The sequence below is a fragment of the Pristis pectinata genome, chromosome 7, assembly GCF_009764475.1.
Source record: "Pristis pectinata isolate sPriPec2 chromosome 7, sPriPec2.1.pri, whole genome shotgun sequence".
NCBI classification, from domain to species: Eukaryota; Metazoa; Chordata; class Chondrichthyes; order Rhinopristiformes; family Pristidae; genus Pristis; species Pristis pectinata.
In genome coordinates, this window is record NC_067411.1 from 39,194,484 (window position 1) to 39,220,333 (window position 25,850).

General features: G+C 40.2%; 1 protein-coding gene across 9 annotated transcripts in view; it reads left to right on the forward strand.

Annotated features, from left to right (window-relative positions):
* Positions 1-25,850, forward strand: part of pip5k1ba (phosphatidylinositol-4-phosphate 5-kinase, type I, beta a) — a 131,251-nt gene that overhangs the window by 57,076 nt on the left and 48,325 nt on the right. For 7 of the 9 annotated variants that reach the window (XM_052019382.1, XM_052019373.1, XM_052019381.1 and 4 more), the window contains exons 2-6: positions 13,114-13,197; positions 14,740-14,829; positions 16,644-16,774; positions 19,629-19,746; positions 23,138-23,290. In XM_052019382.1, the coding sequence (XP_051875342.1) occupies positions 14,740-14,829; positions 16,644-16,774; positions 19,629-19,746; positions 23,138-23,290 (492 nt within the window). In that variant the 5' untranslated portion in view covers positions 13,114-13,197. Of the gene's footprint in view, positions 1-9,070; positions 9,166-9,897; positions 9,958-13,113; positions 13,198-14,739; positions 14,830-16,643; positions 16,775-19,628; positions 19,747-23,137; positions 23,291-25,850 lie in introns of those variants that run through there. The other 2 variants (XM_052019375.1, XM_052019378.1) reach the window with 2 other exon arrangements.

Consider the following 25,850-nt stretch of genomic DNA (forward strand, 5'->3'; position numbering starts at 1 on the left):
ACCTGAAGTCTCTCAGTGCTTCTTGAAGGTGCAATCATTATAATATTGCAGCTCTGTACAGGTTGCCTGTGCTTGCTATGTCCCCAGAAACAGCATTGTGATAATTACCAGGTAATCCAGATAAATGATCTTGCTGCTTGGATTTAAATAGATAATTTGTTTCATTGACATTGGTTGTGGGATAAGTGATGGCCCAAGCAACAGGGAGAAGTTCCGAGCACTTGGAGTCCTTTGACACCTACCTGAAAGGGTTAAAATTCTTACCTGAGAGGTGGCAACTGCAACTCTGCAGCACTCCCTCTGCCGCACAGGAGTATTGGTCTATACTTTTGTGTTTAGTTTCTGGTTTGGGGACTTGAACCCACAACTTTCTGATCCAGAGGCAACAGTGCCACCCATGGCATCAGGACTACAGTTCCAGGTCATTCTGCAAACCCCTATTCATTGTTTATACAAGTACAGTGCCTTTACCAAGTGCTTCACAGACCCAATGACAATAGGTATCACTGTGCACTGTTACACGTCAGCAACAAATGGATTTGACAAGATACTGATGTATTTTGTTTTAGCCGCTAAAGTACCCTCTTCAGACATTACAGTGTGTTAAAGAAACTATATGCAAGCAAAATGATGTAACCAGGAATGATAAGCCGGTGTGCCATGTTATATAAAAAAGATTGTGGCCATTTGCAATGTTGTCAAATACAATTGAAGCCTTTCTGTGTTTATCAGGGATGAGGATTAATAGGTCTGCAAAGTATCGTGGGGAGAGTAATGTATTAATTGTCCCATGTTTGATCAAATGACTCTTTCTTTGAAGTATTTTGCAGATTAATTTTATGTAAAGCTGCTTATTGTACTTTTCAAGTATATCCTTAAAAACTCCCTTAAATCCTTAAAATGTTCTTAAGAAATTATTTCAGATGTTTTTCACAATGTAAGATTTTTTTCTCTAAAAAAACCAGGCTGAGAGGTGACCTTATAGAGGAATTTTCATAGTATGACAGGAAAATGTTTCCATTTCTGAGTAAGTCCATTACACTGAGGCATAAGTATAACCTAGTCATTAATAATCCAATAGGGATCTCATGAGGGATTAGTTTGCCAGGAGAGTGGTGAGAATGTGGAAATCACTCCCATGGAGGAGTGGTTGAGGAGGATAGCAGAGATGCATTTAAGGGGAAGCTGGAGAAATGCAAGAAGGTTATGGTGATAGTGTGAGTTGAAGAGGTTGAGAGGAGGTCCTTGTGGAGCTTAAGCACCCCTTAGAGTGATTTTGTGCTATAAATCTTAAGATTTGTTCCTTTCTCAATGACTTTTAAATATAAATAGAACATCGGGCTTATTGATAAAACTGCATTATTTTGTGAGTTATAGATGAGATGGAGTGTATGACTAACAGCAGATGTCCTTTATAGCATCTGTTTATATGTGGAAGATATGGAAACTACAGCAACCTTTCCTAATAGGAGGAGGAAAATGTCATAAATGTGTGGAGGATATTTACATACAAATTCTATGCAAATAACAATCTCGTGGCCTATCTATGGCAGTGTTGTTACCAAGCTTGATTGATGGGATTTTTATAAAAGGATATGGGGTTAGTACAGGAAAATGGCACTTGGATAACAGACCAACCTTGATTTGTATTGAATGGAGTTGAAAGACCGACTCCTGCTTCTATGTTGTACGTTCTTATCTCCATTCAGATTGGCTGCACGGTTGTCATTATAACTGGCTCAAAATAAAATGGTCTCTATTTTAAGGTATCTTGCATGGAAAAGCTTTATTAACTTGTGTTATCTTCCACTAAAATCTTCAAATTGCTCTTTTTTTGATTTCAAAGGTCATCTGCTTCTTTTGAGATAGGCAGTAAATATTGTAAACAAAATTGGATCAAAATTAAAAGGCATCCTAAAGAGGAAAAAAAAGCTTTCAAGTGGCATTTCAGTGAGAACTTTGGCTGTAGAATATCAGGGGTCCGGTTAGGATTGGATTGAGCACTGCATGGTTGTTAACAGTGTGATTATCAGATTAGAACATTAGATTAAATAAAAAGAAAATTGAGGGAACTCCAAAGTACATTTCCCTTCATTACTTCCATAGCTTTGCTATCACCAGGTCCCATTTTCCCATTGTAAGAATATATAAAATAAGGGCAGGATTTAGACCATATGACCCCGCAGGTCTGCCCTGCTCTTCAATTATATTATGGCTGATTCTCAAATCTTGTTTTCCCACCTATTTCCAGATGCCTTGATTCACTTTATGCAGAAAAAATGACCTTGCATCTTGAGAATGCATATCAAGTGAGTACTCTGGCACTGGGGACTCCAAACACTGACAACCTGCAGAGTGAAGAAATTTCTCCTTGTCTAATCCTCTCCATTCCATGTCAATCCCTCTTTCTGAATCAATGAATATATTTCAATGAAGTCTTCATTTTTCAAAAAACCAGAAAGTTTAGACAATCCTACTCAATCTCTCCTTGTATAACAAGCCTCAAAGCCCAGGAAGCACACTAGAGAGGATTGCATATCCTTAGTTATAGACATATAGAACATAGAACACTACAGCACAGTACAGGCCCTTCAGCCTACAATGTTGTGCCAACATTTTATCCTGCACTAAGATCTATCCAACCCTTCCCTCCCACATAGCCCCCTATTTTTCTATCATTCATGTGTCTATCTAAGAGTCTCTTAAATGTCCCTAATGTATCTGCCCCCCACAACCTCTGCAGGCAGTGCGTTCCACACACCCACCACTCTCTGTGTAAAAACAAAACTTGCCCCTGACATCCCCCTTATACCTTCCTCCAGTCACCTTAAAATTATGTCCCCTCGTCTTAGCCATTGTTGCCCTGGGAAAAAGTTTCTGACTGTCCATTCGATTGATGCCTCTTATCATCTTGTACACCTCTATCAAGTCACCTCTTATTCTCCTCTCCAAAGAGAAAAGCCCTAACTCACTCAACCTATCCTCATAAGACATGCTCTCCAATCCAGGCAACATCCTGGTAAATCTCCTCTGCCCCCTCTGTAAAGCTTCCACATTCTTTCTATAATGAGGCGACCAGAACTGAACACAATACTCCAAGTGTGGTCTGCCCAGAGTTTTATGGAGCTGCAACATCACCTCGTGGCTCTTGAACTCCATACCCCGACTAATGAAGGCCAACGCTCCATACACCTTCTTAACAATCCCATTGACCTGCATGGCAATCTTGAGGGATCCAAGGACATGGACCCCAAGATCCCTCTGTTCCTCCACACTGCTGAGTCCTGCCATTAACCTTGTATTCTGCCTTCAAATTCGATCTCCCAAAGTGTGTCATTTCACACTTATCCGGGTTGAACTCCATCTGCCACCTCTCAGTAGTATATCCTTAGATATAGACGTCAAACTGCACAGTTCTTTGGTTGAAGTCACACCATGGCCCTATATAATTGGATCATGACTTCCTTATTCTTCTCCCAAATCTAGCCACAAATGGTTGCTTAATAACCACAGGTTATTTTCACTTCTAGCTAAAAGCAGTGTGGGAAAAATGCTAACAGAACTATTTGCTTTAACTGTTTAACAAACTGTGCTATTTGTGAATACCTGGAAGTAGTAATGTTAAAATATATGAATAACAATAAAGCAACTATTAACTTTCCTGTAACTTCCTGTGCATCTTGTGGGTTGAGAGTAATTGAATAATTTATTCCCACAGAGCTTGTGGGCTCTTGAGTTTCACCATGCACGGCACAATAAATAACAAATTGTGTTTTCACAGCACCTTTTAATGTAGAAAAACACCCCAAGCTGTTTCACAGGATTCTGCACAATACAGCATTAAGAAATAGAAGCAGAAGTGGACTATTTGGCCCGTCATGACTATGACTATGAATTTTTTCTCACCCACTTTCTGGCACTAGCCCCATATTCCTTAACTTCCTTAATATCAAAAAAAATTCCTTGATTTCACTTTGTGATTGAGTCTTCATGTCCCTCTTAGATTCATACAGCATGAAAATAAGCCCTTTGGCCCAACTGGTCCATGCCAACCAAGATGCCCATCTAAGCTAGTCCTATTTGACCCATATCCCTCTCAACCTTTCCGTGTACTGGTTCAAATGTCTTTTAAATGTTGTTACTGTACCTGCCTCAACCACTTCCTCTGGCAGCTTGTTCCATATATTGACCACCCTCTATGTGGAGAAAGTTCCTTCTTGAGTTCCTATTAAATCTCTCCCCTCTCACCTTAAACCTATGCCCTCCAGTTACTTATTCCCCAACCCTGGGAAAAAGATTACGTATTCACCCTATCTATGCCCCTCATGATTTTACACACCTCTATGAGGTCACCTCTCAGTCTCCTACACTCCCAGGAATAAAGTCCTAGCCTGCCCAACCTTTCCCTATAACTCAGGCCCTCAAGTCCTGGCAACATTTTCATAAATCTTTGCACTCTTTCCACCTTAATGTCTTTCCCAAAACAGGGCAACCAAAACTGCACACAATACTCCAGGTGCAGCCTCACCAGCATCTTCTTCTACAACTGCAACATAATGTCCCAGCCCCAATACTCAATGCCCTCTTATATTCAATGCCGCCTTGGGTAGATAAATCCAGAGGTTTATTACCTTATGAGTAAAGAATTTTTTTCTCATCTCTGTCCCAAATGGCCAGTTCCTTATTTTGATGCAGTGACCCCTGGTTCAGCTTGGGGAAACAAAATTGGACAGTGCTACAAAAGAGGTACTAATTAAGATGGTGAAGCTGAGTCCAAGAGTGGAGTTTTCTGAAAAGTTTTGAAGGAGGAAAGAGGGGTGAATTCTGGAAGGTAACTTTGGCAGCTGAAGGCATGGCTGAAAAAGATGAAGCAATGAAACTTGGCAGAGTTTAAGATGCCGGAATTGGAGAAGCATGGATCTTGGAGGGTTATAGGTCTGGAGGAAGAATGAGACACAGGAAGGGGAGAGGCCATGAAAGGGTGAGAATTTTTAAATCTATGCACTTCTCACTAGGAACCATGATAATTTCCTCATAAAACTTGAGGCTGGTTTGCAGGTACAATAAGTAATTAGGAAGGCCAATGATCTTTATTACAAAGGTGATGGAGTACAATCTTAGGAGTCTTGCCTCAACTTGCGGGGAGACTGTACCTGGGGTTCTATATACAGCTTTGGTCTTTAATCAGGAATATACTTTCATTGCAGTTATTTCAAAGAGAGTGCACCAGATTGATTGAAAGTTAACTAACTAGAAAAGATTGAGCAGGATGGGCATACACTCATTGGAGTTGCAAAGAATGAGATGTGATCTTATTGAAACCTGTGAGGTTCTGTTGGGATTTAATGGAGTAGATGTTGAGATGACATTTCACTTCCTGGAGGAATCTACAACTAAAAGGATGGTTTCAGAATAACAGAAGACCATTTAAGCCAGAGATGAGAAGGAATTTCTTCCACAAGAGTCATGATTCCATAGAATACTCTACCATAGAGAGCTGTGGAGGCTGGATTATTGTCAAAGTCGAGTTTATTGTCATATGCACAAGTACATGTATGCACAGGTACAATGAAAAACTTCCTTGCAGCAGCATCACCGGCACATAGCATCAGATACACAGCATTCACAAGAAAAACATAACTTAAACGTAAATTGTACAGTGTACTCTCTCCACTGCCAATCCCTCAATGTAGAGTGGCGCATGTTTGCCCTCCTTCCCCTTCCTGAAGTCAACAATCAGCTCTTTAGTTTTGCTGACATTGAGTGAGAGGTTGTTGTTGCAGCACCACTCAACCAGGTGCCCAATCTCGCTCTGCTAAGTTGACTCATCACCACTTGTGATTCGTTCAACAACTGTAGTGTAGTCAGCAAATTTGAAGATGGCAGTGGAGCTGTGCTTAGCCATACAGTTGTGTATAGGGAGTAGAGCAGGGGGCTAAACACACAACCTTGAGGTGCACCCTTGTTGATGATCAGCGAGGAGGAGATGTTACCAATCTTCACTGACTGAGGTCTGCTGATAAAGAAGTCGAGTATCTAGTTGCAGAGCGAGGTTCAGAGGCCCAGGTCTTGAAGCTTGATGAGTTTGGATGGGATGATTGTGTTGAACGCTGAGCTGAATTCAATGAACAGCAGCCTGACATATTGAATATATTGAGTCAAGATAGACAAATTTTTGGTCTTTAAGGGAGTTGAGGGTTTATGGGGATCAGACAATAAAGTGAGCTGTGATTGAGATGATCTGATCAACCATGAACATATTGAATGTTGGAACAGGTTTGAGGTGTTGTATGGCCAACTACTGCTCCTATTTCATGTGAGCTTGTGGGACTACCAGCAGCCAGCCGGTTTGGTTTAGGCCTACTTTTAAATAAGATGAATCAAATTGTACCTTCTGAAAAAAATCGTCCATTTGCAAATTTATGAGTGTAAAACTTTGGTTTTTAAGGTGACGCAATCTTAATAATATCACAACTGATATCAAATACTGGAGGTAAGGTTATAATATGTGCGTCACGCAGTCACAGGGATTTGAGATTTTATACCTACTTAAAAGATTAAAGTAAGAGTAATACTAGTTTGATGTACACTAATTGAAGGCAAATTGTTGAGCTGAGTACAGTCCAGTAAACATGCTGTCACTCGATGGCTTTGAAGAGGTAGAGTACAGCAGGAGGTATTTTTGACGGCACACTTCAGAAATCAGCAGTGAATGATTTTTCTCTTACTTGTTAGCACTGTGGTTTCATTGCACTAAGTGTTTCTGTCAGATCCAGAAAGATTGGTGTAGGCATGAGGACTTTGCTTAGATTGTGCTATTATGTAATTAAGATATTGAACTGTGTGGGCACATTCCAAGTCGTAACTTTTACAGATCATTTATAGATCAGCACTGCTGGGCCCAGACTAATGACTTTTGCCGCCCTATTCCCTGCATTGCACCAACGACTACATCTTAAAAGTATTTCAGAGGGACAGTTCCTTCTAGGACTCCCTTTCCCACTTACACAGATGCCTCCCCTTCCCATAGCGTTTTCCTGAGTAAGCACAAGAGAGACAGCTCTACCCTCTTATCAGCTCTTTTCCTGTTGTGCAGCACCCCACACACTCCTTCCATTTGGTATACTGTATTTGCTGCTCAACATGTGGTGTCCTCTGCATTGGGAGGGAGGGAACCAAATGAACTGGTTGATCGCTTTGCAGAACAGCCCAGTCTACAAGCATGATCCTGAGCTTCCAATCACCTGTCAATTGAATTCTCCATCCCGTTTGCAGACGACCCTCATCCTCCAACACTCAATGAAACCTGAGGGTAGCTAGAGGAGCCACAGCTCATCTTCCCATTTGGAGTTTTAAAGGATCGATACTGAATTGCCAGCACCATTCAGCCCAGTCATAGAATCATAGAACAGTACAGCACAATACAGGCCCTTCAGCCCACAATGTTGTGCCGACCTTTAAACCTCGCCTAAGACTATCTAACCCCTTCCTCCCACATATCACTCTATTCTAAATTCCTCTATGTGCTTATCTAGCAATCTCTTGAATTTGACCAAAGTACCTGTCTCCTCCACCACCCCAGGCAGCGCATTCCATGCCCCAACCACTCTCTGGGTAAAGAAACCTTCCTCTGATATCTCCCTTGAACTTCCCACCCATTACTTTAAAGCCATGCCTTCTTGTATTGAACATTGGTGCCTTGGGAAAGAGACACTGGCTGTCCACTCTATCTATTCCTCTTAATATTTTATACACCTCTATCATGTCTCCTCTCATCCTCCTCCTCTCCCAAGAGTAAAGCCTAGTTCCCTTAGTCTTTCCTCATAATGCAATTTCTCTAAACCAGGCAGCATCCTGGTAAATCTCCCCTGCACCCTTTCCAACGCTTCCACATCCTTCCTATAATGAGGCGACCAGAACTGGACACAGTACTCCGTGTGGTCTAACTGGAGTTTTGTAGAGCTGCATCATTACCTCGTAGCTCTTAAACTCGATCCCTCAACTTATGCTAACATCCCATAAGCTTTCTTAACTACCCTATCCACCTGTGAGGCAACTTTCAGGGATCTGTGGATATGGACCCCCAGATCCCTCTGCTCCTCCACACTATCCAGTATTGTGCAGTGCAAGTGCACATTGGACAAAAAGTTTGCAAGAATCAATTGCTACAGCTTGAGGTTGGGAGATGGCTCAATCCTTTTTTTTAAAAAAAAGGCTCTGTGCAAACCATAAATGCCGGTTGTGCTTCAGTTTTTTTTTAAAAGATAACCATGTTTTCTGCTTTTGAAACGTACCCTACGCTTGGCCATCGCTCTGTTTAATCCTTGTAATGTTGGTGGCAGTGCCTCCAGCTGCCTGAGCCCTGGTCTCTGGAATTCCTCTTCTGAGATATTCCATGAACCCCAACATTTTGACCAAGCTTTTGGCTCCTTGAGTGAACATCTCCATGTCTGTTTTGGTGTTCAATTTTTACGTGATCAAACACTCCAGTGAAGCACATTGAGATACGTTAACCTTGTTAATGGTGCTATATAACTGGAAGTTGTTGTTATTTTGAATGGACCCACCTTACCTTTTGGCATTTGAAAACTCAAAGGTTGTTCCTTTACCCTTCAAAACGTGATGTACTAAAGTAATTAACCTCATTTGCTCATGTCCATTCCTGTGAGATACTTTGTCCTGATTTTTTTTTTAAATGAACAGAGAAAATATTTACAGATGGAAAACGAAGCTGCACGATTGAGAATTAAAAAGAGCTAACAATTTGTATGCAAGTTTACTTTCCAGATCTTCGTTGATACAATTTGTATCTTATAAAGTTGCATTTTCTTGGGGTGCCTCCTTCAGAAGCTGGTTAATGATTCCATGAATGTACAGAGGCACCTTTGTACTTTTTACAGTAAATTGTTAGAGGGACTGCCATTTGAATCAGTAAGTGCGTTTCACATTACACAACCCTTGAAACAAACTTGCTCTTCAAGACTGGATGATACAGGCTTGAGTTGGACTGAATGTGCCTGTGTGGCATTTGAGATAAACGCTGCGGTACTGGAGGGAAGTTGTTGACTCAGAATAATCTGCAGCTTGACTGAGTGCTCAGAAGAATCATCTAGTTCAAACAGTTTGAAACTGGATTACAGCTTTAATATTTGCTGAACAGCATTGGTAAGGAGATGGCACATCTCTGGTCTCTGGTTTTGAAGTAGATTTTACTCTGTTGCAATAATATGTTGGACAATAAGTTGCCAAACTTTAGCATTAATATTGTTATTGAGTGCATGAATCAATGTTTCACATTCTATAATTTTGAAGAATGCATGTCTGTGAACTTTGAAGTTGTTATCTGAAATTACTGCAGCCTAGGAACAGATCCGTAATGCTGCATTGTTCTGTACATACGTGTCAGATTGGATCAGTCGCTAGCACTTTCATTTCTGAGTCATTAGGCTGTGGAAGTTGCACTCTGGAACTTCGAACTAGAATCCATGTGGATGGAGGTGCTGTCTTTTAGATGAGATGTTAAACCAGAGTCCCATCTACTCATTAAGGTGGCTGCAAGAGATCTCATGGCCAATATTGCAAGAATGACCTAGTTCTCCCTGATGTCCTGTCCAATATTTGCCCCTCAGCCAATGTCACTAAACCAGATTGGTCATCATTGGTGCTCAGTACATTTCCTACATTTCAACTGTGGTAGCACTCAAAGTGCTGAGGGAGGAAATGTGCTATGGAAATGCAAATCTGCATTAGGTGTGGTTATTTGGGGGCTTTATTACCCAAAGAACCTCTGTAATTTAGCTTGTTTATAAAGAATTCAAGATTTCAACATTTTTGTCCCTCAGGCCACTTCCTTTTAACTTTAACAGGAATGGACATGAGCAAATGAGGTTAATTACTTTAATACCTCACGTTTTGAAGAGTAAAGGAACAACCTTTTGAGTTTTCAAATGCCAAAAGGTAAGGTGGGTCCGTTCAAAATAACAACTTACAGTTGTATAGCACCATTAACAAGGTTAACATATCTCAATGTGCTTCACTGGAGTGTTTGATCACATAAAAAATTGGACACCAAAACAGACATGGAGATGTTCACCCAGGGAGCCAAAAGCTTGGTCAAAATGTTAGGGTTCATGGAATATCTCAGAAGAGGAATTCTTTGCCCTTTATCATGAAGAAATAATCTCTCCATACAGCCTTCCCTTCCATTTCAATTTGACTTTTTGGTACCATTTACTGGTGTTACTAAACTGGTGTCATGTCATTACCCTTTTCTCCTGGAAAATTGATGGAGGAGTTAATAGGAACAATATCTGTTGAGATAGTTGTAGGCCACGGAAACAGATCGTTCAGCCAAGTGTCCATGCTGGCCATCAGGTACTTGTCTCTACTAATCCCATTTACCTGCACTTGGTCCACTGCCTTCTCTGCATTGGCTCTTCTAGAGCTCACCTAGAAATTTCTTAAATGTTGTGAGCGTACCTGCCTCATCCACCCCCAGAGTGGAAGAAGTTCTTCCTCCGAACCCCTTTAAACCTCTTGCCTGTATTTTTTGATAGCTCTGGTATGGGGAAAAGTTTGCAGCTATCCACCATCCTTTGACCTAAAGATCCACGTCCCTGTGAATCGCCCATCGTGTTCACCAGAACCCCTTGTCTGCCTGTTATGGGAGCAAAAACAACATTTTACATTTGTCGCAAGTAACCAAAAATGCAGGAAAAGAATTGCGTCTTAAATGAGCAGCAAGGGATCTAGAGAGGCAGGGAGGATTTTAGGAAGGTTCTCCTAGTGTTTGAGCAACTGAAGGACTCTCATCAGTACTAGAAAGGTTGCAATGAACATAGAAGAGTACACTATACAGGCCCTTTGGCCCATGATGTTGTGCAGAACTATTTAAACTAGTTATTAGATGCCTAACTAAACTAATCCCTTCTGCCTGCACAAGATCCATATCCTTCCATTCTTTGCACATTCATGTGCCTGTCTAAGAGTCTCTTAAACATCTATTGTATTTACCTCCATTACCACTGCTGGCAGCATATGTTGCCCAGCATGTCTTCTTTGAACTTGCCCCCTTCTCAACCTTAAATGCATGCCCTGTAGTATTAGACATTTGCCCTAATATCTTAATGCATGAGGTGCACTGATGCCCTGTAAACATTCAGTTTGAAAGATGTGCATCTATTGTTGATCAGACAGCAGACAATGGTTTCCTGCATACGGACCAATTTATTTATTTAATTCTATTTTGTAAATTTTTACTGTCTTGCACTGTACTGTTGCTGCAAAACAACAAATTTCATGATTATCAGTGATAGTAGACCTTATTCTGGTTCTGATTCAAATAGTGGGCATAGTTTGATTTGCATACAAAGCCCTGTGCCTTGGTGGTTTTTAGAACAAAGCAACCCTTCCTTGTTTCATGATATTGCAGGGTAATACAGGAGCATACCTTTCAGCCACCGTGCCTGCGTTGGCTCCTTGAAAGAGCTCTCCAATTCATCCTCTGCTCTTTCCCCACAGTCCCACAGGAATACATATCCCTTTTTTTTAAGTTTGTTGAATTCCCCTGTTGTTGAATCTGTTTCTGCTTTTTTTGGGTAACATAACCCTGATCGTTATAACCCACTGGGTTTATTCTTCTTGGCTTTGCAATTGAAGAAGAAAGTTCTCGTCAACTAATTAAATGTGAAAGATCATCAATGTAACTTGTCAGCATGCATATTTTCATCATCTGTCATTACACAAGCAGGGTAAACCACTAATATAAAGAAATAAAAATAGAGATTTTAAGATTTAAAATGCAAATCTCCATGTCTGTTAAGTTCTTGACACCTTGTAGAAATACGTGGTGCAAAAATTTGGACTACTTGTATTCCCTTGCAGAAATCCATCTACATTAGTTTCTGCTATTGGGAGGATCACAGTAGGTTGTACTTTAAACATCAAAGTCATTATTAAAGTCATTTGCTGCCCCATTACTAAATGCCACATTGGATCACAATAATAATAAATGAATTTCCTTTTTAAAGAAAAACTCCATTGTTTAAAATGTAATGCAAAGGTTAAAATCGAAACCAGCATTATTGTGTCAATAACCAGTAATTAGTATTACTTGCACCTTTGGAATGTTATTCGAAACTGCATCCTTTAATTCTACTGTGGAAATATTGGAACTCCTTTAGAGAGGCAGCGTGCTGTGAAGCCACACTCTTGTCAGCTGCTGCCATTCAATTGGGTTTCAAGATCATTTCAAATGTTGCAACTTCTCTTGAGGTTAAATGACGTTTTCAAATGTGACCTGAGTTCTTCAGAAACTCTTGCATTTTCACAAAACAAAATGTCAAGCAGGAGGAGTAAATTATCAGGATGTGTTTAAACCTGAAAATACTTTCTGCATGGACTTTGTACATGAGTTTGTTCATTATATTCGATGTGTTTTTTTTAATTTCAACTAAACTATTCCAATGTTCTCCTAGTCAGCTTCCTATCATTGCCTTACATCAACCTGTTCATCCAAAAACTGGCTGTCCACATCCTACCTCAGACATTTTTACCCCAGTCCTTGATCGACCACATTAGTCCTTACTCAATAATGTCTCAGTTTTCACACATTTCATCTTCTGTTTTAATTCCTTCTACGAGCTCCAGCTACCCACCCCCCACTAATATTACTGTCTCAATAACTCCTCTATTTCTCTAAACATCCAAGACATCTCAAATCCTCCAGTTCTGCTCTCTTGCATGTAACCTGTTTTCACTATCACATTGTGCATAGCTAGCTCCTATGTACAGCAAGGTGGCTAGCATGTTTCTTGTATTGACTACAGTTATATATTTTTTTAAAAATCCTTAATTTGTAGAATGCTTTAGAACATCCCGAGGAAATGATGCTGTTGTCTTTTATTATATATTTTAATCTTTCCACCATTGTCAGCTGTCCTACTGGGATCTAAGCTCTGGAATTCCCTCCCCAAACTACCATCTCTTGTTCCGTCCTCATTACCTCTAACCAAGCTCCTTGCAGGGCAATCTTCATCCGTAAAGATGCAATATTAATCAGCTATTTTTGTGAGATCATGTGCCTATTCTCATACGTCTCACCTTGATCAACAGGTGCTGATCCTGTACATTGTATCAATGAAGAAGCTTGATGTCGTGATAAGCTGCAGATGACTTGTAGCCCTATTGCCAAGGAAGGTAACTGATGGACAAAATTAACATTGTGGCATCTGAAACTGAGGAAATACAACTTCATAATACATTAAATATATATTTAATATCTTCACATGCTCCCTACGAATCTTGTTCTTTATATACATCAGCGTCCACATTTGTATTGGAGGTTGCCTGTGGAAAGACATCTCTTTACAAATGTGGGATTGTTCCTCAGGAATGTCCTCATGTCTGAGCCTGTCAAACCAAATTACTACAAATCTATTTATTAAATAAGTTCAAACATGGTTCAAATAGCAATGGTAAAATGCAAAAACAAACTGCTGGAAGAACTCAGTGAGTCAGGCAGCATCTGTAAAGGGGAATGGACAGTCAACGTTTTGGGTCGAAACCCTTCATCTGGATCTGAAATGTTGACTGCCCATTTCCCTCTATGGATGCTGTCTGACCTGCTGATTTTTTTTTTGCTCCAGATTCCAGCATCTGCAGTCTCTAGTGTCTCCTTTCTATTTCAGTTTTCTATTTGTATTTCCTTATTTAAATTAGTTTGAAAAAGATCCAGCAAAAAACTTAGAAAAGATCAGTATCAGTAATGGTGCCCAGGAAACTACTGGATTTTCACAAACATCCATCTGGTTCACTAATTCCTTCAGGAAAGGAAATCTGCCATCTGACTCCTGTCTGGCCTATATGTGACTCCAAAACTCCCAGCAATATGGTTAACTCTTGGCCATCTTTTAGTTAGAAAAGCACTCATTTCCAGGTATTTAAGAATGGACAATTAATGTTGATCAAGCAAGTAATACCAACATCCCATGAATGAATAAACATTTAAAATCTTGAGAAAAATCTTATGCAGCAACAGTTCTACAGTGTGAAGTTTTAAGTTCCCAGTTATGTGCTGCTATTTATTGAGAGTGCTTAGAATTCTTTACAGTGTCCAAATAAATATTCAGCAGAATAAACCCAATCGATCAGTTTTCACCAGGCATATTGTGGAACTGACTGGCCTTGGAAGACACATCTGTTGCTTGCCTCTACATTTCTGTCAAGAATAGTGTTCCTTCAAGAGGTGATTTGAGCCAATTAAACAGAACTCCTAGTGGCTTCAGAGAGGGTTTGAACAGCCTTAACATGCCCATTGCCTTGCATCTGCGTTCCTGTGTATTTGCACCTTTCTGGCATATGTTATTGGATCATCTTCCTCACCATCCCACCTCCAATACTCGGTAAAGAATACCCAGCCATCTCAACCTTGGCAGAACTTTCAATGATCAACTAAAAAGCCGTGAGTAATATCATAAATATCCTTTAATTCTCCAAACATGAAGAAAAGTGCATTTTTCTTGCTCTTGGTGCATGTTAATGGAAAACCAAACACTTAGGAATAATGGCCAGGAATCTGCTTGCCCCTCCGTGTCCATGGAAACCAAGAGCTCCTAACTACTCATTGTTTTTACTAATTTGGAAAGATGAAATGGAAGATTTTTCATTGATATATTTGTGTATCTTTTTTCTAAAGTATCCAAATGAAAAAATAAATTAGTTATTAAATTTGTTTTCCAGATGAGTTCCACTGCAGAAACCAGAAATACCGCCGTTAGACAAAATGGGCACAGTGGTGAAGGTAACTTGCGAGAGAAGATTTACAAGAAGGTAAATGACCAGTTGTGTGGCAGGCTTCCTGACAAACACACTTGCATCGTGTTCATGTTATGGGGTGTTGAAAGTAATATTAGTCGTTAACACTGAGGACACCCTTCATTGTGTTGTGTGATCATGCTTAATGCAATAGATTCTGAACAGATCTGGTCACCTATGGACCATCAACAGCAGAGTTAGCAGACCAGCAGTTTAGCAGCAACATCAAATGTACCAAAAATGAGGTACAAGTCTAGTGAAGTCCCAACATAGGAGCACATGTGCAAACATGGAAGCAGTATGCAATCTACAGAGCTAAGTGATTCCACAATCAACAGCCTACCCAACAGCACAGTGAGAGCACTTTCACCAAATAGCCTGGTTCAAGAGGCCAAAATGGGATTTATTGGTTGGGCAAGAAATCCCATTCTTTTCACTAACACCCATATCCCAAGAAGAAACAAAAAAAACAATTGCAAGCATGTTACAGTGAGGGATTAGAATCATGTTTTGCCACACTGAAATTTGGAGTTCGTCTTGGAAATTAACATGATTGGATTTGCAAACCAGAAATCAGAGTTCAAATTCCAACCCAGCAGATAAAAAATTTAAATTGTTTCAGTAAGTCTGGAAACAAAATTCTTGCACCAGTAATGGTCACGGTAATACATGGCAGAAACAGGCCCTTCAGCCCACTGGGTCTGTGCCAACTATCAAGCACTCATTTACACTAATCCTACATTAACCTTTTTTATTCTTCCCACATGCTCTTCAGTTTCCCCAGATTCTACAATTAACCTACCAATCTGCACACCTTTTGGGATGTGGGAGGAAACCAGAGCACCCAGAGGGAGCATGCAGTTGTGGGGAGAACGTGCAAACCACACAGACAGCACCCGAGGTCAGGATTGAACCAGGATTTCTGATGCTATGTGGTAGTAACTCCACTAGCTGTGCCTACATATCAAGGAAGACTTGTCATCAAAAACCCATCCAATTCACCAATGTCTTTTCAGGAAGGATATCTGCTCTCCTTGCTCATTCTGATCTATGTGTGATTGCAGTCCAGTATGATTGTGGCTAGCTCCAAGCTGTCCTCGAACCCAGCCAAACAGGCCAACCAGTTCAATGCTGCAAAGTTTTTATTTCAAAGATAGTTAAGTGTGGGCAATAAACATCAGGCTTGCCAGCAAAACCCACTTCTTGTGAATGAATTTGATAAAATAAGGCTATTATGTTGTAACAAATTTGATTTTCAACATTTAAATCTTGTGTACATGATTAATTTAGTTTGGAAAAGTATTTTGTAAAGCTTTTAGCTTTACTTTGTATGTCTGATTTTTTCATGAAGATTGAGGTTTGGAGGTAGGGTTTCGATCAGGGCATCCAAGTGTGGCTCAGTGAGTTGTTCACGATCGGTGCATTGTTGCTGTATCTGAGTATTCTGCTTTTATCACAGCTGTATGATCAGAACATTCTGTTTTGTTTTATCGTTGTTGAATAGACTTTGAGACTTCTTCTGACTACAAACTATCTCATTTTATGAAGCTTTGTTTTGCACACAGGTTAGTTTACAGCATAAACCACAATTTCTCTTTATGTGACCACTTTTAAAACAGACAAGGCAGTTCACAGAAGTATTATTAAACCAAAAAATCACGATACTGAACCACACACGGATGAATGTGGGTGGGTGACTAAGGTCGGAAAAGAAATGACTTTGAAGAAGTGTCTTAAATATAGAGAGGTTTAGCATGGAAGTCCGGTGAGTAGAGTCTTGCACACAGAAATCTAAGATTGAAACAGTGCAATATTTTTTTTCGATCCAGACTCCATCATCTGCACTTCAAGGATCTATCCAACTTGGTATAGGATATGCTGTTGGAAACCTTACGTCAAAACCAGAACGAGATGTGCTCATGCAAGATTTCTATGTTGTGGAAAGTGTCTTTCTACCAAGGTTGGATTTTATTTTCTTAAAACCCAGTTGTATTTTCAGAAGATTTCCACCTTAACTCTGAAATTGTGGTGAGGCCATCTTAACTACTTTGTGGTTGTTTAAAATAAAGTTGTTATAAAATGAAGCTACAAATTGGCCTATGTAGAAAATGCATACATATATGAACTGCAACAACATCCATTTATGTAGTGCTTATAATGTAGCAAAAATGCTCCCAATGTAAATGCAAGTCTTCCTTGACCTAGAATCATTCTTTTCAGTTTTCATGTCAAATTCTGAGGATCAAAGAAACAGATCTTGCCAAGTTACATTGATCTTGGTTAGAATCCATTGCTAACAAAGAGATCAGAAGAGAAGGATCTGTGAGTTTAACACTTGCTTAAGGTCAATCCAAAACCCTACCTCTTTAAATGATTTTTTTAGTCGTCTTGTCCTTCCATGCTCTGTCATTCACTTTGGGCTGCTTATGCCTCTTAATCTAAGGCATTTCCACATTAAAAGTGGCATATAAATGAAAGCTGACATTTGTGGAATTATAATTTAGCACTTTGATTTGCAAATGATTTTTCTTTCCCCCTTTTGACATCAATAGACTTTTGGGATTAATGCATGTGTATACATTTGTTAACTAGTCCCTGGCTACATTATAAGTGCTATAGAAATTGATGATGTTGCTGTTCATGTATGTATTATTGTTAAGTTTGTTTCAATATTTTAATAAATAATCCAGGTCTGGTGTGCCCTTCAGTCGCTTTTGATGGGCAAAAAATAGATACAAGATGTGAATATAATTCAGTGGCTTAAATTTATTAGATTTGCCAGGGGTTTCTGTTGTTTTAGATGATCATGAGTTGTTTTAATGAGATTATACGATGCTGTCAAAAACTGCCTCTCCAAGACCTGCCTCTGACAGATTTTGAGATACCAAATCTGGATAGAAAAGAAAGACCACAGAAGTTCAAGATCATGCAGTGCAGGAAGAAAGTTGTACTTCCAATGAGCTTGTCTTCAGGATGCCTCCGAGATTTACAACCAATTGAATACTTTTTGAAATGTATTTAATATAGGAAATGTAGTAAGCAATCTGTGCACAGGAAGCACCCACAAGCAGCAATACAATGGCACTAGGTGATCTATTTTAGTGATGTTAAAGGATGAGAACATGGTGAAGGCCTGCTTCATCATTCAGAGAGATCACAGCTGACCTTTAACATCAGCACCACTTTCCTGTACTAATGCCATATCACTTGATATGCAGGCTTCTATCGATCTTTTTCTGGAACATACTCAGCAATGTGGAGCTATGAAGGCCCAAGAGTAGAGAATTCCAAAAATTCACTACCCTCTGAATGAAGAAATGGCCGACCCCCTCACTTTGACACTGATGGTTCTAGACTTCCCATCCCTGCCTCTACCCTATCGAGCCCTGTGAGGATGTATGTTTCAGTGAGACTACCTACCAACAAACTCAAGAAAGCATAGGTCCATTCTGTCTGGCCTCTCCTGATGGGACAAACCCGCCATCCCAGAAAACAATCTGATGCACTGCCCCTATTGTAATCAATTATTCCCTTGGAAGAGAGACCAGACTGATGCAGTAGATTCTAATGCAGAGGCCTAAATAGTTGCAGTAAAATGTTTTTATTCTTGTATGCAGATTCTCTTGCATAAAGGCCAGTGTTCCCTTTGCCTTCAAAATAGTTCTGTGCCTGCATGCTAATTTTCATTGGCGTCATAGGTGGGCAGTGTGGTGAAGAAGGCTTTTGGCAGCTGGCCTTCATCAGTCAGGGCATTGAGTATAGAAGTTGGGATGTTACGTCGCAGTTGTACAAGATGTTGGTGAGGCCGCATTTGGAACATTGTGTTCAATTTTGGCCACCCTGCTGTAGGAAAGATGTCATTAAGCTGAAAAGGGTGCAGAGGAGAATTACAAAGATGTTGCCGGCACTGAGTTATGGAGAGAGGTTGAGCAGATTGGGACTGTTTTCATTGGAGCATAGGAGGATGCGGGGGTGATCTTACAGAGGTGCATAAAATCATGAGGGGCGTAGATAGGGTCAATGTGCACAGTCTTTTTCCCAGGGTTGGGGCATCAAGCACTAGAGGACATAGGTTTAAGGTGAGAGGTTTAATAGGAACCTGAGGGGCAACTTTTTTCATCCAGAGGGTGGTCGGAATATGGAATGAGCTGCCAGAGGAAGTGGTTGAGGCAGGTACCTTAACAACATTTTAAAACGTGTTTGGACAGGTACATGGATAGGAAAGATTTAGAGAGATATGGGACTAGCTTAGATGGGAACCTTGGTTGGCACGGACCAGTTGGGCTGAATGGCCTGTTTCCATGCTCCGACTCGCTATGATTCTGTACAAGGACACGTGGATGCCTTTGAGTGCTAACGTATTTCAATCATTTAAGAAAAACTTCACTTTTTTCATTTTGTTTTACACAAAACTGGATAATCTCACACTTTTTTCACATTATATTTCATCTCCCATCTGACTTGTCTATTCACTTGGCCTATCTGCATCCTCTTCACAACCCATACTACCAACCAACTTAGAAAACTTGGACATGTTATATGTAGTCCCCTCATCCAAATCATTGATGTAGATTATGAACGTCTGGAACCCTAGCACCAATCCTGACTTGGGTAGTGTACTACACTTTAATTGTCACTGGATTTAAGAAGGTGACCTACCACTGCCTCCTGATGGACAATTAGCAATAAATCCCAACCTCACCAGCGACATTGACATCTTGTATAATGAATGTTTTATGTTTTAAAAATTCCTGGTTTAATGTGCTTTTTAATACACTTCACTAATCAGTAAATCTATTCACATTGATTTTCAGTGAAGGAAGCAATCTTACACCTGCACATCGATATCCTGACTTTAGATTCAAGACATACGCTCCATTGGCTTTCCGTTATTTCCGGGAACTTTTTCATATAAAGCCTGATGATTATTTGGTAAGTTCCCTTTTGTTGCATCTTTAGTCCAATATTTTTTTAAAGGGCAAAGGAAAAGGTGCTTAAATTGGTTGTTCTCCAAGGCACTGTAGGAGTTTGGAATACTCCTAGTCAGTAAATTATGGGACGTTATTGCCTTGAAAGTGTACAGGGATACAAAATAATGCCCACAACAATTTACTTTTATATAGTGCCATAAAATAATAAAACACTCCCAAAGTGCGTCAACAAAGCATTAACAAATAGTGCACCATGTAAGGAGATTACAGCATGTGAGCAAAGATTTAATGTGAGGTAGATTTTGAGGAGCATCTTACAGGAGAGATAAAGGTATAGAGAGGTTTAGGAAGGGAATTCCAGTGCTTGGGACCTCTGGCTGCTGAAGGCACAGCAGCCAGGGCATAGGAGACTAGAACTGGAGAAGGTTATATGCTTGAAGGAAATAAGATATCTTTATTAGTCACATGTACAACAGTGAAATGCCTCTTTTGCGTAGGGTGTTCTGGGGGCAGCCCACAAGTGTCACCACACTTCCAGCGCCAACATAGCATGCCCACAGCTTCCTAACCTGTACACCTTTGGAATGTGGGAGGAAACTGGAGCACCCGGAGGAAACCCACGCAGACACGGGGAGAATGTACAAAATCCTTACAGACAGTGGCTGGAATTGAATCCGGGTCACTGGCGCTGTAATAGCGTTACGCTAACTGCTACACTACCATGCTTGAAAGAGATCAAGAGTAAAGCTTAAATAAGGGTGAAAATTTCAGAAGCCAACCACTTCTGGATTAAATCACTTGAAAGTCTTTAGGGGGGGAGAAAATGATATTTTGAGGGTGATCTGGCTACAGTTAAGATTATTAATTGAATTGGCAGAATTGATCTGGATAAATTATTCAGGGAAGAGATGGGTTGAGATCGCTGCAGATATATTTAAAAATTATGACTTTAAAGGTAGGAAGAAAATAGCATCTTCACCTAAAGGATAAGACCTTGAAAGAGATACAAACAAAATCAGTAAGTGCTTGGCTGTTTTATTTTCTAATTTATCTTTTCAAATAGGAGGTAGTAATCATGTACTAGGCTTGTGAAGCTTTGCACCTGTGGTTATTTAACTTTCTCCCATGGAGTTAATTCAACGTCATCTGATGCTGCTTACTTTTCATGACTAGAAGCAGAAGGGTGAATGTGTGATGTGAAATCACTCAGTGAGGAAGAGGGATCCTGCAATTTGTGCATCTCCACAAATCTCACACGATTTACCCTGCTCTTTTGCCAGCCTTGCATCTCCTCTACTACCTCCTCCTCTACTATCTCCTCCTCAACTACCCCATTAAATTTGAGAACTTGCTGACCAAACAGATCAGAGAACTAGGACTGGTAATTATTGGTTTGGGCAATCTTTTAACAAGTTAATAATTGTTAATCTAATGCCAATCAATTCTCCCACCCAGCAAGTGAATTACAAAACCACAAAATCTCATTCCAATAACCATTATATCATTGCTCCAGATCTTTAACATTTTTTAAGTCTTATCCTTTGGGTCTTTTTCTGTTTTTATACATGATTTGATACTTCCTTTTCCTTCTACTATCATTTTTTAAACTTATTCTCATTATTTAAAGAATGGAAACAGAGAATGCTGGAAATATTCAGCAGATCAGGAGACATCTGTGAAGTGAGAAACAGATTTAACATTTCAGGTCAACTTTTCAACATTGCTGCTTGATCTGCTGAGTACTTCCAGCATTTTATGCTTTTATTTCAGTTTTCCAGCACCTCTATATCCCTTCAAGGTAATAGTGTCCCATGATTTACTGGCCAGGTGTATCCCATACTCCTGAATAGTCTCTTAGAGAGTGAACAGCTTAAGCATCATTTTGCTTTTGGGTCATTAGTTCAGGAGATGGAATATTTGATCCATTGTTCTCTGAAGTCTCACGTGCTGTTGCCATACTGTTATCAGCTCTCAGTAACAGCATGAGAAATTTGAGCTAAAGCATTGTGCAAGGATGCTGAGAGATGCTCCTGCTCTAGTGTAATGCAGATCTGTCAATCACCATGTCAGGATCAAATGCCATGGTAACTCTGCCTATTTGTTACACTAAGTGGGAAGAACGGGTTCAAAATTTAGAATCAGAATCAGGTTTATTATCACTGACATATGTCGCGAAATTTGTTGCTTTGTGACTGCAGTACAGTTCAAGACATAAATTACTTTAAGTCACAAAAATAATGCAAAAGAGGAATAGCGAGGTAGTGTTCACGGACCATTCAGAAGTTTGATGGCAGAGGGGAAGAAACTGTTCCTAAAACGTTGAATGAGTCTCTTCAGGCTCCTGTAACTCCTCCTGATGGTAGAAATGAGAAGAGGGCATGACCTGGATTGTGAGGGTCCTTAATGATTGATGCCACCTTCTTGAGGTGCCACCTCTTGAAGATGCCCTCGATGGAGGGGGAAGGTTGTGCCTGTGGTGGAGCTGGCTGAGTCTACAACCCTCTGCGGCCTCCTCCAATCCTGCACATTGGAGCCTCCATACTAGGCAGTGATGCAACCAGTCAGAATGCTCTCCACCGTACATCTGTAGAAATTTGCAAGTCTTTGGTGTAATACCAAATCTCCTCAAACTTCTAATGAAGTAGATCCTCTGAGATGTTGACACCCAGGAACTTGAAGCTGCTCACCCTTTCCACCGTTGACCCCTCAATGAGGACTGGTGCGTGTTCTGTCGACTTCTCTTTCCTGAAGTCCACAATCAATTCCTTGGTCTTGCTGATGTTGAGTGTGAGGTTGTTGTTGCGACACCACTCAACTAGACGATCTATCTCACTTCTGTACGTCTCCTTGTCACCATCTGAGACGCCATGTGAAGATAGGGAAGCCACAACCTTAATGAGAATTCATGCTTTTTTTATTTACTGTATATTTCAAATACTGGAGTGATTAATTGCCAATATAGATGGGAGCTTATTCATTTGAACTTGTGGTACAAATCTGCGAAGCATACATAACTAATACACCAGTTTCTAACCAGATTAGCATCTTGTATGCTTCATATTGCCTATATCTTTACACAGTATGTATCTGAATTTGCACAACAAATGAGTATAAAGAGTTGAATTTATCTATGCATTGGGTGAAAAATATGAACTGTTCAGTATTATTGAATTAGTGATTTAATTTCACCTTGATGTTCGATCAGTTTGCATTAAACAGATGATACTACAAATTTCATCTTTTACTTAATTTGCTTTTGGTGAATTGATGGGCGTGCTTCATGCATTGATATTGAACAAACAAGAATTTTTATAATTTTAGCAAAACTTACAGTGTGAATGTTTTCCAAGATTTTAACTTATTAATTCCTTAATTCTCTTCCTCCTTGCCAGTATTCCTTATGCAATGAACCACTGATTGAGCTTTCCAATCCTGGTGCAAGCGGGTCCTTATTTTATGTCACAAGTGACGATGAATTCATCATCAAAACTGTGCAGCACAAGGAGGCAGAATTCTTGCAGAAGCTGTTACCAGGGTACTATATGGTAAGACAGTAATGAACAAAGGCTTTCTAAACTTAGCACTGTTTCCCCTTTATCAGTTGTTGTTTATACCTGTTGAGCATAGCAGAGTGTGATCATTAGAAGATATTTGGGGATTGCGGGATATGTAGGTTGGTTGGGAAAGGGGGCTTGAGGCCTAAGGTCAGTCATCGTTCACTGGCAGAACAGACTCAAAGGGCATGTGACCTAATCCTGCAATTTCTTACGTTCTTTGTTCAATACTCCGTTGAAATGGTTGGATGTATAATCTAGCAGGTCATTTAAAAATATGAAATTGGATTAAGAAATTGTACTCTGCGTGATATTTTATGTTGGTTATACTTGTGGAGACAGATTTAATAGTTTCTAAAGAGAAATGCTTGAAGAGATTGTAGGATATAGGGAAGGATGACAGAAAGTTGGTTGTTGATGGGAGGGAGTGGTGGAGGGGGATGGACGGGGTTGATCTTTGGAAGAAAGAACTTAGACGTGAAAGTCTGAATGACCTCCTACACAGTTTTATGGGTCTGAATGGTTGACTAGCAAGATTAAACACACAAAGACCTCTTAGCCCATTATGTCAGTTTTACCATTTGAAAGTACTCGCCAATTAGTGCTGTGCCCCTAATCTTTCCCACAGCACTAAGTTTTTGTCCAAGTATTTAAACAATAAATCTTTGAAGACTGCAGTTGAACCTGCCACCACAGTCAGCACAACCGATTCTCCTCATCTCATCTCTGATTTCTAAGCCAATCATCTTAAACCTACCCATTGGTTACCTACCTTCTTGCAAATGGAAACAATTTCTCCCTATTGCCTGTATAACCCTTTGTTATGTAGAACACCAATGTTAGTTCTAAATATGGGCAACTCTGCTCCACAAAGAACAATTGCAGTTCTTACACTATATTCACATAACTGAGGCAGTGTCAGCCTTCTCCTGGCATTGGAGTGGAGTAGTTCATTGATCATTGCTTTTGATTAAACCAGTGGGGGTTATTGTGCCTAAAAATGAATGGAAAATTTACCAAGCTATATCTCTCCATGATATCCTATGTACCGCACTGCAGAAACAACCATTTATTTCTTCTGTAGAATTATTTTTCTCACACTTTCTCACTCACAGCTGACAGGTTTTCTGTACAAGAACATTTTGGGTTGGTGTAATTGAGGCATGTTGATTTCGGTATCACAGATTTAAACAAAAAAGCCTGAATTGTTTCAATTCTCTTTTTGTTGATGGATGCTGTCCATCCTAGTGGAAGTGGTAGTTTCTGTAACAATCTTGATGGTCAGTCTCACGGTCTAATGTGGAGGTCATGTGACCAACTAGCCTTGTCCAGTGCTCAGGCACCTTCAGGAATGGTAACAACATGACCATTAGTGACACAAACTCTTCATTGGTTTTCCACATCCAAATCCTACTGTCAACCCAAGGGGAAGGAGGATTGAACCTTCCCCATCTGCTGGGGTTCAACTATCCATCCTTAGTCTCATCTTTGCCCCTCAGTTGTGATGTGAAGCTGCCGATACCTGTGATTATTTCCAGAAAATGCTGGAAACACTCAGTGAGTCGGGCAGTGTTTGTGGAAAGTAAAACAGTTAACAATTCAGAAGAACTGGGAAAGAGAAAAACAAGTTAGTTTTAAGTTGCAGAGAAAGTGGGGCAGAATGGCTGGGACAAAGGGAATATCTATGATAGGGTGAGGCCAGGGTTTCCATGGGGATAAGTAGTGGTCAATAGGTTAATGGAAACAATTAGAGAGTGATAATACAAACAGAGGAGCGTAAGATGTTGTGAAATCCAGCAGGTCAGTATGTCTAATGGAGAGAGAAAAACTAAGCAAATATCATAGATAACTTACAGCAGAAGTAGGAAGATCTGATACAAAGAAAGTGAGTCCTTTCAAAATTTCTACCAGCTTCAACAATATTCCACCTCCAGACATATCTTCTCTTCCCCCACCCCAACTTCTCTTTCAGCACTTTTATCACACCTTCCGAAGCAACCACAGGTGATGCAACAGCTGTCCTTTCACTTTTTCCCTTCCTACCATCTAGGGAGCCAAGGAGTCTTTCCAGATGAAACAATGATTCACTTGTACTTGCAAACTTGTGTACTGCATGTTGTGTTCATGATTTGGCCTCCTATACATTGGTTCAACCAAACGCAGATTGAGTGACCACTTTAGTGCAGGCAGAAGGAATTGGTGTAATTACCATCTTCAGCTTAATTAGTTTGGCACAACATCGTGGGCAGAAGGGCCTGTTCCTGTGCTATACTGTTCTATGCTTATATGGAGTGTTAGTGGTTTGGTCCAAAGAGCTGCTTGTTACCTGCCACTTTAATTCACCATCCCACTCCCACTCTGACCTCTCCGTTTGTGCCTTACCTCACTGTTATAACAAGGCCAAACACAAGTTTGAGGAGGAGCACCTCATCCTCCACCTGGGCACATTGCAGCCTTCCGATACCGAATTCTACAACTTACACTAACTTTTTTGTATCAGAACCGGCCATTTCTGCTATAAGTCATCCATGTGTGACATTGGCTCCATTTT